This window comes from Pseudophryne corroboree, chromosome 1 (genome assembly GCF_028390025.1).
Source record: "Pseudophryne corroboree isolate aPseCor3 chromosome 1, aPseCor3.hap2, whole genome shotgun sequence".
Taxonomy (NCBI): domain Eukaryota; kingdom Metazoa; phylum Chordata; class Amphibia; order Anura; family Myobatrachidae; genus Pseudophryne; species Pseudophryne corroboree.
In genome coordinates, this window is record NC_086444.1 from 316,039,741 (window position 1) to 316,055,994 (window position 16,254).

Below are 16,254 nucleotides of genomic sequence, written 5' to 3' on the forward strand. Positions count from 1 at the left end.
GACTCCGAAAGGACCATGGGGAATAGCGGCTCCGCAGGAGACTGGGCACAAAAGTAAAAGCTTTAGGACTACCTGGTGTGCACTGGCTCCTCCCCCTATGACCCTCCTCCAAGCCTCAGTTAGATTTTTGTGCCCGAACGAGAAGGGTGCATACTAAGGGGCTCTCCTGAGCTGCTTAGAGTAAAAGTTTAAAGTAGGTTTTTTATTTTCAGTGAGACCTGCTGGCAACAGGCTCACTGCACCGAGGGACTAAGGGGAGAAGAAGCGAACTCACCTGCGTGCAGAGTGGATTGGGCTTCTTAGGCTACTGGACATTAGCTCCAGAGGGACGATCACAGGCCCAGCCATGGATGGGTCCCAGAGCCGCGCCGCCGGCCCCCTTACAGAGCCAGAAGACTGAAGAGGTCCGGAAAATCGGCGGCAGAAGACGTCCTGTCTTCAATAAGGTAGCGCACAGCACCGCAGCTGTGCGCCATTGCTCTCAGCACACTTCACACTCCGGTCACTGAGGGTGCAGGGCGCTGGGGGGGGCGCCCTGAGACGCAATAAAAACACCTTTTTTGGCAAAAAATACATCACATATAGCTCCTGGGCTATATGGATGCATTTAACCCCTGCCAATTTTTCCTTAAAAAAGCGGGAGAAAGGCCGCCGAGAAGGGGGCGGAGCCTATCTCCTCAGCACACTGGCGCCATTTTTCTCTATCGTCCTAAGTGGATGCTGGGGTTCCTGAAAGGACCATGGGGGATAGCGGCTCCGCAGGAGACAGGGCACAAAAAAGTAAAGCTTTACTAGGTCAGGTGGTGTGCACTGGCTCCTCCCCCTATGACCCTCCTCCAGACTCCAGTTAGATTTTGTGCCCGAACGAGAAGGGTGCAATCTAGGTGGCTCTCCTAAAGAGCTGCTTAGAGAAAGTTTAGTTTAGGTTTTTTTCTTTACAGTGAGTCCTGCTGGCAACAGGATCACTGCAACGTGGGACTTAGGGGGAAAGTAGTAAACTCACCTGCATGCAGAGTGGATTTGCTGCTTGGCTACTGGACACCATTAGCTCCAGAGGGATCGAACACAGGCCCAGCCGTGGAGTCCGGTCCCGGAGCCGCGCCGCCGACCCCCTTGCAGATGCTGAAGCGTGAAGAGGTCCGGAAACCGGCGGCTGAAGACTCCTCAGTCTTCATAAGGTAGCGCACAGCACTGCAGCTGTGCGCCATTTTCCTCTCAGCACACTTCACTGGGCAGTCACTGAGGGTGCAGAGCGCTGGGGGGGGGCGCTCTGAGAGGCAAATATAAACCTTATACAAGGCTAAAAATACCTCACATATAGCCCATAGGGGCTATATGGAGATATTTAACCCCTGCCTGACTGGAAAAATAGCGGGAGAAGAACCCGCCGAAAAAGGGGCGGGGCCTATCTCCTCAGCACACGGCGCCATTTTCTGTCACAGCTCCGCTGGTCAGAACGGCTCCCAGGTCTCTCCCCTGCACTGCACTACAGAAACAGGGTAAAACAGAGAGGGGGGGCACATTAATGGCTATATATATATATATTAAAGCAGCTATAAGGGAGCACTTAATATAAGGATATCCCTTGTATATATAGCGCTTTGTGGTGTGTGCTGGCAGACTCTCCCTCTGTCTCCCCAAAAGGGCTAGTGGGTCCTGTCTTCATTAGAGCATTCCCTGTGAGTTTGCGGTGTGTGTCGGTACGTGGTGTCGACATGTATGAGGACGATATTGGTGTGGAGGCGGAGCAATTGCCAAATATGCAGATGTCACCCCCCAGGGGGTCGACACCAGAATGGATGCCTTTATTTGTGGAATTACGTGATGGTTTATCTTCCCTTAAACAGTCAGTTGAGGACATGAGGCGGCCGGACAATCAATTAATGCCTGTCCAGGCGCCTCAAACACCGTCAGGGGCTGTAAAACGCCTTTTGCCTCAGTCGGTCGACACAGACCCAGACACGGGCACTGATTCCAGTGACGACGGTAGAAATTCAAACGTATTTTCCAGTAGGGCCACACGTTATATGATTTTGGCAATGAAGGAGACGTTACATTTAGCTGATACTACAGATACCGTAAAACAGGGTATTATGTATGGTGTGAAAAAACTACAAACAGTTTTTCCTGAATCAGAAGAATTAAATGACGTGTGTGATGAAGCGTGGGTTGCTCCTGATAAAAAGTTGATAATTTCAAAAAAGTTATTGGCATTATACCCTTTCCCGCCAGAGGTTAGGGCGCGCTGGGAAACACCCCCTAAGGTGGACAAGGCGCTCACACGCTTATCCAAACAAGTGGCGTTACCCTCTCCTGAGACGGCCGCACTTAAGGATCCATCAGATAGAAAGATGGAAGTTATTCAAAAGAATATATACACACATGCAGGTGTTATACTACGACCAGCTATAGCAACTGCCTGGATGTGCAGTGCTGGAGTAGTTTGGTCAGAATCCCTGATTGAAAATATTGATACCCTAGATAGGGACAATGTTTTACTGTCGTTAGAACAAATAAAGGATGCATTTATCTATATGCGTGATGCACAGAGGGATATTTGCACACTGGCATCTCGGGTGAGTGCTATGTCCATTTCAGCCAGAAGAGCCTTATGGACACGACAGTGGACAGGCGATGCGGATTCAAAACGTCACATGGAGGTTTTGCCGTATAAAGGGGAGGAGTTATTTGGAGTTGGTCTATCAGACTTGGTGGCCACGGCTACTGCCGGGAAATCCACTTTTTTACCTCAAGTCACTCCCCAACAGAGAAAGGCACCGACCTTTCAACCGCAGCCTTTTCGCTCCTACAAAAATAAGAGAGCAAAGGGCTTGTCGTACCTGCCACGAGGCAGAGGAAGAGGGAAGAGACACCAACAGGCAGCTCCTTCCCAGGAACAGAAGCCCTCCCCGGCTCCTGCAAAAACCTCAGCATGACGCTGGGGCCTCTCAAGCGGACTCGGGGACAGTGGGGGGCCGTCTCAAAAATTACAGCGCGCAGTGGGCTCACTCGCAGGTAGACCCCTGGATCCTGCAGATAATATCTCAGGGGTACAGGTTGGAATTAGAGACGGATCCTCCTCATCGTTTCCTGAAGTCTGCCTTACCAACCGTCTCTTCCGAAAGGGAGAGGGTGTTGGAAGCCATTCACAAGCTGTACGCTCAGCAGGTGATAGTCAAAGTACCCCTATTACAACAAGGAAAGGGGTATTATTCCACTCTATTTGTGGTACCGAAGCCGGATGGCTCGGTAAGGCCTATTCTAAATCTGAAGTCCTTGAACCTCTACATAAAAAAGTTCAAGTTCAAGATGGAGTCACTCAGAGCAGTGATAGCGAACCTGGAAGAAGGGGACTTTATGGTATCCTTGGACATCAAGGATGCGTATCTACACGTTCCGATTTACCCCGCACACCAGGGGTACCTCAGGTTCATTGTTCAAAACTGTCACTATCAGTTTCAGACGCTGCCGTTCGGATTGTCCACGGCGCCTCGGGTCTTTACCAAGGTAATGGCCGAGATGATGATTCTTCTTCGAAGAAAAGGCGTATTAGTTATCCCATACTTGGACGATCTCCTAATAAGGGCAAGGTCCAGAGAACAGCTGGAGACAGCTTTAGCACTATCTCAAGAGGTGCTAAGACAACACGGGTGGATTCTGAATATTCCAAAATCCCATTTAATCCCGACAACTCGTCTGCTGTTCCTAGGAATGATTCTGGACACGGTTCAGAAAAAGGTTTTCCTTCCAGAGGGAAAAGCCAAGGAGTTATCCGATCTGGTCAGGAACCTCCTAAAACCAGGAAAAGTGTCAGTACATCAATGCACAAGAGTCCTGGGAAAAATGGTGGCTTCTTACGAAGCAATTCCATTCGGCAGATTCCATGCAAGAATATTCCAAAGGGATCTGTTGGACAAATGGTCAGGGTCGCATCTGCAGATGCACCTGCGAATAACCCTGTCACCAAAGACAAGGGTGTCACTTCTGTGGTGGTTGCAGAAGGCTCACCTATTAGAAGGCCGCAGATTCGGCATTCAGGATTGGATCCTGGTGACCACGGACGCCAGCCTGAGAGGCTGGGGAGCAGTCACACAAGGAAGAAACTTCCAGGGAGTATGGACGAGTCTGGAAAAGTCTCTTCACATAAACATTCTGGAACTAAGAGCAATCTACAATGCTCTAAGCCAGGCGGAACTTCTCCTGCAAGGAAAGCCGGTGTTGATTCAGTCGGACAACATCACGGCGGTCGCCCATGTAAACAGGCAGGGCGGCACAAGAAGCAGGAGTGCAATGGCAGAAGCTGCCAAGATTCTTCGCTGGGCGGAGAATCACGTGATAGCACTGTCAGCAGTGTTCATCCCGGGCGTGGACAACTGGGAAGCAGACTTCCTCAGCAGACACGATCTTCATCCGGGAGAGTGGGGTCTACATCCAGAAGTCTTCAACATGTTAATAGACCGTTGGGAAAGACCAATTGTAGACATGATGGCGTCTCGCCTCCACAAGAAACTGGACAAATATTGCGCCAGGTCAAGAGATCCACAGGCAATAGCTGTGGACGCACTGGTAACTCCTTGGGTGTACCAGTCAGTGTATGTGTTTCCTCCTCTGCCGCTCATACCAAAGGTATTGAAGATCATACGGCAAAGAAGAGTAAGAACAATACTAGTGGTTCCGGATTGGCCGAGAAGGACTTGGTATCCGGAACTTCAAGAGATGCTCACGGACGAACCGTGGCCTCTACCTCTGAGAAGGGACCTGCTACAGCAGGGTCCCTGTCTTTTTCAAGACTTACCGCGGCTGCGTTTGACGGCATGGCGGTTGAACGCCAGATCCTAAAAGGGAAAGGCATTCCAGAAGAAGTCATTCCTACCTTGATTAAGGCACGGAAGGAAGTCACCGTGAAACATTATCACCGCATTTGGCGAAAATATGTAGCGTGGTGCGAGGATCGGAGGGTTCCGACGGAGGAATTCCAACTGGGTCGTTTCCTACATTTCCTGCAATCAGGATTATCTATGGGTCTAAAATTGGGATCCATTAAGGTTCAAATTTCGGCCCTGTCAATATTCTTCCAAAAAGAATTGGCCTCTGTCCCTGAGGTCCAGACTTTTGTCAAGGGAGTACTGCATATACAGCCTCCTGTGGTGCCTCCGGTGGCACCGTGGGATCTAAATGTAGTTTTAGATTTCCTCAAATCCCATTGGTTTGAACCATTGAAAAAGGTGGATTTGAAATATCTCACATTGAAAGTGACTATGTTACTAGCCCTGGCCTCTGCCAGGAGAGTATCTGAATTGGCGGCTTTATCTTATAAAAGTCCTTATCTAATCTTCCATTCGGATAGGGCAGAACTGCGGACTCGTCCGCATTTTCTCCCTAAAGTGGTATCAGCATTTCATCTGAACCAACCTATTGTGGTGCCTGCGGCCACTAGCGACTTGGAGGACTCCAAGTTGTTGGACGTTGTCAGAGCCTTAAAAATATACATTGCAAGGACGGCTGGAGTCAGAAAATCTGACTCGCTGTTTATATTGTATGCACCCAACAAGTTGGGCGCACCTGCTTCTAAGCAGTCGATTGCTCGTTGGATTTGTAACACAATTCAACTTGCACATTCTGTGGCAGGCCTGCCACAGCCTAAAACTGTAAAAGCCCACTCCACAAGGAAGGTGGGCTCATCTTGGGCGGCTGCCCGAGGGGTCTCGGCATTACAACTCTGCCGAGCAGCTACGTGGTCGGGGGAGAACACGTTTGTAAAATTTTACAAATTTGATACCCTGGCAAAGGAGGACCTGGAGTTCTCTCATTCGGTGCTGCAGAGTCATCCGCACTCTCCCGCCCGTTTGGGAGCTTTGGTATAATCCCCATGGTCCTTTCAGGAACCCCAGCATCCACTTAGGACGATAGAGAAAATAAGAATTTACTTACCGATAATTCTATTTCTCGGAGTCCGTAGTGGATGCTGGGCGCCCATCCCAAGTGCGGATTATCTGCAATACTTGTACATAGTTATTGTTAACTAATTCGGGTTATTGTTAAGGAGCCATCTTTAAGAGGCCCTTTCTGTTGTCATACTGTTAACTGGGTTTAGATCACAAGTTGTACGGTGTGATTGGTGTGGCTGGTATGAGTCTTACCCGGGATTCAAAATGCCTCCCTTATTGTGTATGCTCGTCCGGGCACAGTACCTAACTGGAGTCTGGAGGAGGGTCATAGGGGGAGGAGCCAGTGCACACCACCTGACCTAGTAAAGCTTTACTTTTTTGTGCCCTGTCTCCTGCGGAGCCGCTATCCCCCATGGTCCTTTCAGGAACCCCAGCATCCACTACGGACTCCGAGAAATAGAATTATCGGTAAGTAAATTCTTATTTTTCCTCACAGGTCCGTTGGAGGAAGGCTCCCTGACTCTCCCCTGCAGTCCTGCACTACAGAAACAGGGTAAAACAAGAGAGGGGGGGCACTAATTTGGCAGATAAATATATACAGCAGCTATATCAGGGAAAAACACTTATATAAGGTTATCCCTATATATATATAGCGCTCTGGTGTGTGCTGGCAAACTCTCCCTCTGTCTCCCCAAAGGGCTAGTGGGGTCCTGTCCTCTATCAGAGCATTCCCTGTGTGTGTGCTGTGTGTCGGTACGTTGTGTCGACATGTATGAGGAGGAAAATGGTGTGGAGGCGGAGCAATTGCCTGTGTTAGTGATGTCACCCCCTAGGGAGTCGACACCTGACTGGATGGTCTTATGGAAAGAATTACGTGATAGTGTCAGCACTTTACAAAAGACTGTTGACGACATGAGACAGCCGGCAAATCAGTTAATACCTGTACAGGCGTCTCAAACACCGTCAGGGGCTCTAAAGCGCCCGTTACCTCAGGTGGTCGACACAGACACAGACACGGACACTGACTCCAGTGTCGACGGTGAGGAAACAAACGTATTTTCCAGTAGGGCCACACGTTACATGATCACGGCAATGAAGGAGGTTTTGAACATTTCTGATACTACAAGTACCACAAAAAAGGGTATTATGTGGGGTGTGAAAAAACTACCCGTAGTTTTTCCTGAATCAGATGAATTAAATGAGGTGTGTGATGAAGCGTGGGTTTCCCCCGATAAAAAACTGCTAATTTCTAAAAAATTATTGGCATTATACCCTTTCCCGCCAGAGGTTAGGGCGCGTTGGGAAACACCCCCTAGGGTAGATAAGGCGCTCACACGCTTATCAAAACAAGTGGCGTTACCGTCTCCTGATACGGCCGCCCTCAAGGAACCAGCTGATAGGAAGCTGGAAAATATCCTAAAAAGTATATACACACATACTGGTATTATACTGCGACCAGCAATCGCCTCAGTCTGGATGTGCAGTGCTGGGGTGGCTTGGTCGGATTCCCTGACTGAAAATATTGATACCCTGGATAGGGACAATATATTATTGACTATAGAGCATTTAAAGGATGCATTTCTATATATGCGAGATGCACAGAGGGATATTTGCACTCTGGCATCAAGAGTAAGTGCGATGTCCATTTCTGCCAGAAGAGGGTTATGGACGCGACAGTGGTCAGGTGATGCGGATTCCAAACGGCATATGGAAGTATTGCCGTATAAAGGGGAGGAGTTATTTGGGGTCGGTCTATCGGACCTGGTGGCCACGGCAACGGCTGGGAAATCCACCTTTTTACCCCAGGTCACCTCTCAGCAGAAAAAGATACCGTCTTTTCAGGTTCAGTCCTTTCGTCCCCATAAGGGCAAGCGGGCAAAAGGCCACTCATATCTGCCCCGGGGCAGAGGAAGGGGAAAAAGACTGCAGCAGACAGCCTCTTCCCACGAACAGAAGCCCTCCCCCGCTTCTGCCAAGTCCTCAACATGACGCTGGGGCCTTACAAGCGGACTCAGGCACGGTGGGGGCCCGTCTCAAGAATTTCAGCGCGCAGTGGGCTCACTCGCAAGTGGACCCCTGGATCCTGCAGGTAGTATCTCAGGGGTACAGATTGGAATTCGAGACGTCTCCCCCTCGCCGATTCCTGAAGTCTGCTTTACCAACGTCTCCCCCCGACAGGGAGGCGGTATTGGAAGCCATTCACAAGCTGTATTCCCAGCAGGTGATAATCAAGGTACCCCTCCTACAAGTCACACAGGGAAGAAATTTCCAGGGCTTGTGGTCAAGCATGGAAACGTCACTTCACATAAATATCCTGGAACTAAGGGCCATTTACAATGCCCTAAGTCAGGCAAGGCCTCTGCTTCAGGGTCAGCCGGTGTTGATCCAGTCGGACAACATCACGGCAGTCGCCCACGTAAACAGACAGGGCGGCACAAGAAGCAGGAGGGCAATGACGGAAGTTGCAAGGATTCTTCACTGGGCGGAAAATCATGTGATAGCACTGTCAGCAGTGTTCATTCCGGGAGTGGACAACTGGGAAGCAGACTTCCTCAGCAGACACGATCTCCACCCGGGGGAGTGGGGACTTCACCCAGAAGTCTTCCACATGATTGTGAACCGTTGGGAAAAACCAAAGGTGGACATGATGGCGTCCCGCCTCAACAAAAAACTGGACAGATATTGCGCCAGGTCAAGGGATCCTCAGGCAATAGCTGTGGACGCTCTGGTAACACCGTGGGTGTACCAGTCAGTGTATGTGTTCCCTCCTCTGCCTCTCATACCCAAGGTACTGAGAATCATAAGAAGGAGAGGAGTAAAGACTATACTCGTGGCTCCGGATTGGCCAAGAAGGACTTGGTACCCGGAACTTCAAGAGATGCTCACGGAAGACCCGTGGCCTCTACCTCTAAGAAAGGACCTGCTCCAGCAGGGACCATGTCTGTTCCAAGACTTACCGCGGCTGCGTTTGACGGCATGGCGGTTGAACGCCGGATCCTGAAGGAAAAAGGCATTCCGGATGAAGTCATCCCTACCCTGATCAAAGCCAGGAAGGATGTAACTGTGCAACATTATCACCGTATTTGGCGTAAATATGTTGCGTGGTGTGAGGCCAGGAAGGCCCCTACAGAGGAATTTCAACTGGGTCGTTTCCTGCATTTCCTGCAAATAGGACTGTCTATGGGCCTAAAATTAGGGTCCATTAAGGTTCAAATTTCGGCCCTGTCAATATTCTTCCAAAAAGAACTAGCTTCAGTTCCTGAAGTTCAGACGTTTGTCAAGGGGGTACTGCATATACAGCCTCCTTTTGTGCCTCCAGTGGCACCTTGGGATCTCAATGTAGTTTTGGGATTCCTAAAATCACATTGGTTGGAACCACTCACCACTGTGGACTTAAAATATCTCACATGGAAAGTGGTAATGCTGTTAGCCCTGGCTTCAGCCAGGCGTGTATCAGAATTGGCGGCTTTATCCTATAAAAGCCCTTACCTAATTTTTCATACGGATAGGGCAGAATTGAGGACTCGTCCTCAATTTCTCCCTAAGGTGGTTTCAGCATTTCACTTAAACCAGCCTATTGTGGTGCCTGCGGCTACTAGGGACTTGGAGGATTCCAAGTTGCTGGACGTAGTCAGGGCCCTGAAAATATATGTTTCCAGGACGGCTGGAGTCAGAAAATCTGACTCGCTGTTTATTTATTTATTTATTTATTACCAGTTATTTATATAGCGCACACATATTCCGCAGCGCTTTACAGAGAACATTTGGCAATTCACATCAGTCCCTGCCCCAGTTGAGCTTACAATCTATATTTCCTATCACATGTACACACAGACACATTCACACTAGGGTAAATTTTTGTTGGAAGCCAATTAAACTACCAGTATATTTTTGGATTGTGGGAGGAAACCGGAGTACCCGGAGGAAACCCACGCAAGTACGGGGAGAATATACAAACTCCGCACAGTTAGAGCCATGGTGGGAATCGAACCCATGACCTCAGTGCTGTGAGGCAGTAATGCTAACCATTACACCATCCGTACTGCCCCAAATTCTGTATGCACCCAACAAGCTGGGTGCTCCTGCTTCTAAGCAGACGATTGCTCGTTGGATTTGTAGTACAATTCAGCTTGCACATTCTGTGGCAGGCCTGCCACAGCCAAAATCTGTAAAAGCCCATTCCACACGGAAAGTGGGCTCATCTTGGGCGGCTGCCCGAGGGGTCTCGGCTTTACAACTTTGCCGAGCAGCTACTTGGTCAGGGGCAAACACGTTTGCTAAATTCTACAAATTTGATACCCTGGCTGAGGAGGACCTGGAGTTCTCTCATTCGGTGCTGCAGAGTCATCCGCACTCTCCCGCCCGTTTGGGAGCTTTGGTATAATCCCCATGGTCCTTTCGGAGTCCCCAGCATCCACTAGGACGTCAGAGAAAATAAGAATTTACTTACCGATAATTCTATTTCTCATAGTCCGTAGTGGATGCTGGGCGCCCATCCCAAGTGTGGATTGTCTGCAATACTTGTACATAGTTATTGTTACAAAAATCGGGTTATTATTGTTGTGAGCCATCTTTTCAGAGGCTCCGCTGTTATCATGCTGTTAACTGGGTTCAGATCACAGGTTGTACGGTGTGATTGGTGTGGCTGGTATGAGTCTTACCCGGGATTCAAAATCCTTCCTTATTGTGTACGCTCGTCCGGGCACAGTATCCTAACTGAGGCTAGGAGGAGGGTCATAGGGGGAGGAGCCAGTGCACACCAGGTAGTCCTAAAGCTTTTACTTTTGTGCCCAGTCTCCTGCGGAGCCGCTATTCCCCATGGTCCTTTCGGAGTCCCCAGCATCCACTACGGACTATGAGAAATAGAATTATCGGTAAGTAAATTCTTATTATTAAATAGGAGCAAGTGTGGTCTTTGGGTAAATTCCATGCAAATATAGTATTTTTATAATCTGAATATTTAGTTTATCTTTTATATGCAGTTATACAAGACAATCAACATATTGCTGTATCAACATTTTGCTGTATGAGTAAGAATAACTAAATGCAATCATACTTAGGAATGGGAAGTCAAATTGGGGTTTTATGCTGGTGTAGTAAAAAGCATATTTATTTTGTGTACTTTGTTTTATAATGGTGAACTTAAAATGTATGATTTATTACAAAAAAAGTGAAATGGGTAGCCAATTAAGGTGCCAGTGTTTACAGGGGCGCAGAAAAGTTTTGTGGTTGGGGTGGGGGGGGCATAGTAAAATATACATTTTGGCGCTCCCCCCTGATTCACCCCCCCTCTCCCGTGCGGGGAGCGCTTACCTCCGGATCCCCGAGGAGACTCCTACTGTAAAAAGGCTGCCGCTGGCGCCGCAGGCGGCTGCCACATGTCCTGTCCTGGTTGGCTCTTCACTCTTCAGGGATGCATTACTGGGAGGGGGCCTGGCCATGCTGGGCCTGCTGGGACATCCCCGCTTCCTTCCAGTAATACATCAGTGAAGAACCGGCTAAGACAGGACAGACAGGGGGCAGCACGCTGCTGCGCCGGCGGCAGACTTTCAAAGCAGGAGTCTCTGCGGGAATCTGGAGGTAAGCGCTCCCCAGTGCCTGCGCCTCTTTCATGTTTGGGGGGGGGGGCATGCTGCCCCCTTGCTTCCCCCTCTCACCCTTATTCCGATGCCTCCCAGTGTTTATGAATTAATAGCTGAAAATATCATTGGCCCTTGCAGAGAAAACAGGGAGACTGCAAAGCACAAGACTCTGGAAGCAAAACGAACCCTGGAGTTGTGGAAAAGTTGTTATTTTGAAGTTCGTGCCAAGATCGAGGCTTTAGGAAGGGACCAGCGTTGGGAATTTGATAGAAAACGTTTGTTTGAAAAAACCGACTATTTGACTACTATTTGCCAGGATCTGTTTGATATTTTACAGGTACTGATGTATTTTCAATAATAATTTGAATGAAAGATTTATTTATTTATTTATTTATTTAAAAAAACTAGAATATGCACCTTCAAGATGGTAACCTTCATTGCTAAAGATTACTGACTCTTTAAAGTTGCTAGGCATACAGTGATACATTTTTCCGGAAAACACTTGATACTGCCTATGTGTTATACCAACTACATCATTCAGAATTCCTCACTTTTTCTAGCTGTTGTATTTTCCTCTTTATCCTCCACCTCATTTTCTGGTAGCGGTTTCCTGCGCTCAGGAGACAGATGTACGGTAACATCCAATCTAGTGGCTTAAGAAGAGTGAACTGTTGGTGGACAGTGCTCTTTAGAAATAGCTAAGAAAACCGGGAGGTGAAGCATTCTGGGGAAAATGTAATAGGGTGTGAGAATCAGAAAGGGAGAGGCTCTGGCTCTTGACAGCAGCCTAGCATTACCGGCAGTGGGTTTCTAACTAATGCGCAGCAGTCGTTTGCTCATGCGAATAGTTCTGCAATGTGGAATGCTTCGCTGAAGCAAGAAAGGCTTTGTTGGGTACCCTTCAGGTTACTCAGATTTCCGTCTCAGATCCGCAGCCAAAGTCAGTAAATCTGTGTCGCAAGACGCAGACACTGACTTCGACACTCCCACAAAATGGAGACGATATGCCTCTGTTTTGTGGAAAGGACCCAGTCACCACCCTTTCCCTGCCCCCCAAAACCATTAGCCTGTCAAACAGGCTGGGGCTTAGGGAGCACTACGTTGGAGGATGCAGGACCTGTCCTGCACATGCCCAGTGTTCCCACCATTGGACTTGTACGCTAACCATTGAGGTAGCATACAGTTCTAAATCAGGCCCTATGTCATAACACCATTAACAATTCTAAATTAGTTATGAAAAATTAAATTAGTTAATGGAGCTCTAAATCAGAGAACACAGCAGGGAAGAGCTAAAAAAAAAAAAAGAGGTGTGAGAAGGAAATACAGACACTGCAAGTAGTTGTGAGATAAATGGAGGAACACGGGTAAAGAAAGAGAGAGATGAGGTTTAGTGAGAGCCAGATAATAAAAATGTGCATCTTATTTGCTTAAATAAAACAACTGGAAGCAATATGCTTGCACTGATCAATTTAACATTTGTGTATCTGTATGCAAATGAGTCTGATGTAGCTGCCATGGCTTTTTTCATACCAATCTCCGTTGTGCTTCATCTGTAACTTTGTATGTGTTCAACACTATTTCCTGTCTGGTTAAAGTCATAGGGCCTGATTCAGAGATGTACGTTAATCTGTCAGTTAATGCACATCTCCAATGTTTCGGGGTCTGCGCAGGACCTGTTTTGCGCATGTGCAGAACAGGTCCTGCGATACCACACACAGTCCCCCCAGCCTCTGTCTGATTGCAAACGGGCATTTTGGTGGACGGAATTGCAAAGTTTGTGTGCAGCTCTACAATTTCGTCCATCTCTAAATCAGGCCCATAGACCAGTGTCTGTAATACACTTTGGGCCTAATTCAGAGTTATACGCTATGCCGATGTTTTCACAATTGAGCGATTATCGTTAGACTGTGCATGTGTAAATATACCTTTGCGATTCCGCTTGCAGTGAGGATTTCTTTGAAGAGTGATTGACAGAAAGTGATCGTTTGGGGTTGTTAATGGGAAGTGGCGGCAAAAATTTAAGTGTGTCTTGGCCGTTTTCGGGATGTGTATCTCACATCAGCTGCGATCATGAACGCAGAGAAACATGGAGCATGCGTCGCTACTGCTGTGGTCTTCATAGCTATGGACCTACTGGAGCAGATGTTCCCCACTGTTCCGTGTAGGCTGCGAATATGTACGCAGTTGCGAATGGGTTTGCGATCGCTCCGTTTGGCGGCTCTTTTCATTTCTGGGCGGCAGGTTCATTTGCGGTCATTAGCAGTTCCATAGCCTAGAAAATGGCAATTGCATTAGCATACAACTGACTTGAGTGGTGTTTTGCTGTGTCTGTGATGCGAATAAGAAGAAACATTTAAAGAAAAAGATGATATTCTAAACCTCTCGGAGCGTCTCAGTCATGGCAGGCATCTCGTGCCGTATTGGCATATTGCGACTCAGTGTAGGAGGACACATCTGTAAGTCCAGTCGCTCTCTTTCATCACCTATTACACTCCTGTTGCTATTTCTGAACTACAATACACAAACTAATGATATGATCCGACATGATTTAACACTCTGAAAAATGGAATAAAGTTTTATACTATTTTAAAATATGCAGGTTCTGGAAGAGTTTTACAATATTTTTGGGCCTGAACTGAAAGCTGTCACAGGAGATCCCAAACGTATCGATGATGTATTGCATAGAGTTGATGGTCTTATCAAACCAATGGAAACCCTGTCCTTTGATCCCTTCAATATAAAATATGCCCATCAGTGGAAGCTTGTCATGGATGACTTTAAAAATGAAGTTCAGGTTAGTAAAAAAATAAATAAATTATGAGATATTTAAGCTTGAGAATATGTGACAATACTTTACTGGGTTAACTCAGTGGGGGTTATTCAATTGTTTGAAAAGTCAGTTGGGTGTCTAATAGACTGGAAAAAATAGACACTCAACCGACTTTTCAAACAATTGAATATCCCCCAGTAAGTTATACATGAATATGAGCGTTGTCTGTTTAAATTTTGCTTTTATGTCAAACAGGCTATTGAAGGTGAGGCCATAAACTTCATTGATGAATCATTTAAGACACTTCGCTCTGCTGAGGCTGCGTTTGACATGCTGTTGAAATTTAAGCACATCCGCTCTCGAGAAGCCATCAACAAGCAGATGATGAAGAAATTTAATGCAATCCTGGAGCAGTATTGTAAAGAGGTACGTCTGAAATTAGCTGTTGAAGTAAAAGAGCGTAACAACTTAAAGTGTAACTTCCATAAACTATATATTGTTGTGATGTTTTAAAAATTTCAAGTATACATTCATCTTCATATTAACATTTACATCAGCAGTAATAATGATATTCCTTTTCTCCTTCCTGTCATTCTTCTTTTCTCCTATCTGTGGGACACTGCTAACCTGGTGTAGAGGGCGCTGTGAGGATCTGGCACATGAATGAACCCAAACTTGTTTGAAGCTAAGCCCTCCCCCTCTGCATCACATCCGCTTCTCAGAGCCAGTTGCAGCTCCGTTTTCTTATATACCCTTAGAGCATGTGGTTGGGGCCTGTCTGCTTCGGTTTCAGACTCAAGGGATAACTTCTTCATATCAGTGGGTGAGAGGTATAGAAAGGGGCTATATTCTAGACCAGTGATGGCTAACCTTGACACTCCAGCTGTTGTTGAACTACACATCCCAGCATGTCCTGCTGCAGTTTTTCTATTTGGCCATGCTAAAACGGATGCAGGGCATGCTGGGATATGTAGTTCAAAAACAGCTGGAGTGTCAAGGTTAGCCATCACTGTTCTAGACCTTCACCAAACTTCTTCTACAAGGTCAGGCGCATGACTATGGGGCCATTCAGTCATTATTGCGATCAGCAGTCATTGGCCCAGTCCCAAAGGTCCAGGAAGAATTTGGTTTTTACCCTAATCTGTCCCTGATACAGAAAGCAGATCTATCCTTGCATCTTATAGGGGTATATGCAATTAGCGGCGAATCGTGGCAATTTTTCGGCCGTTTTTCAATTCGACACAATTCGACAGTCTAATTTCGGCAAGTGGGTGCCGAAATTGACCATATTCAATAAAAAACGGATTCGAGAGTCCCGCTGACGAAAAACGGCCGATTTGACGGATTTTGTTCCGATTTTTTTAAAAATGGGAAAAAACACGGGAAAAAATGGCGTGGGGTCCCCCCTCCAAAGCATAACCAGCCTCGGGCTCTTCGAGCTGGTCCTGGTTCTAAAAATCCGGGGGAGAAATGGACAGGGGATCCCCCGTATTTTTAAAACCAGCACCGGGCTCTGCGCCTGGTGCTGGTGCAAAAAATACGGGGGACAAAAAGAGTAGGGGTCCCCCGTATTTTTTACACCAGCATCGGGCTCCACTAGCTGGACAGATAATGCCACAGCCGGGGGTCACTTTTATACAGCGCCCTGCGGCCGTGGCATTAAATATCCAACTAGTCACCCTGGGGGAGTGGGGACTCCTTCAATCAAGGGGTCCCCCCCCCAGCCACCCAAGGGCCAGGGGTGAAGCCCGAGGCTGTCCCCCCATCCAAGGGCTGCGGATGGGGGGCTGATAGCCTTGAGAAAATGACAAGAATATTGTTTTTTTCCTGTAGTACTACAAGTCCCAGCAAGCCTCCCCCGCAAGCTGGTACTTGGAGAACCACAAGTACCAGCATGCGGGAGAAAAACGGGCCCGCTGGTACCTGTAGTACTACTGGAAAAAAAATACCCAAATAAAAACAGGAGACACACACCTTGAGAGTAAAACTTTATTGCACACCTGCCGACACACAC

At 47.6% G+C, this 16,254-nt stretch overlaps 1 protein-coding gene across 1 annotated transcript in view; it reads left to right on the forward strand.

The window, feature by feature from the left end:
* DNAH10 (dynein axonemal heavy chain 10) overlaps positions 1-16,254 on the forward strand; it is a 712,041-nt gene that overhangs the window by 137,133 nt on the left and 558,654 nt on the right. The window contains exons 10-12 of the mRNA XM_063964569.1: positions 11,609-11,807; positions 14,070-14,264; positions 14,496-14,666. Coding sequence (XP_063820639.1) covers positions 11,609-11,807; positions 14,070-14,264; positions 14,496-14,666 — 565 coding nt within the window. The remainder of the gene's footprint in view (positions 1-11,608; positions 11,808-14,069; positions 14,265-14,495; positions 14,667-16,254) is intronic.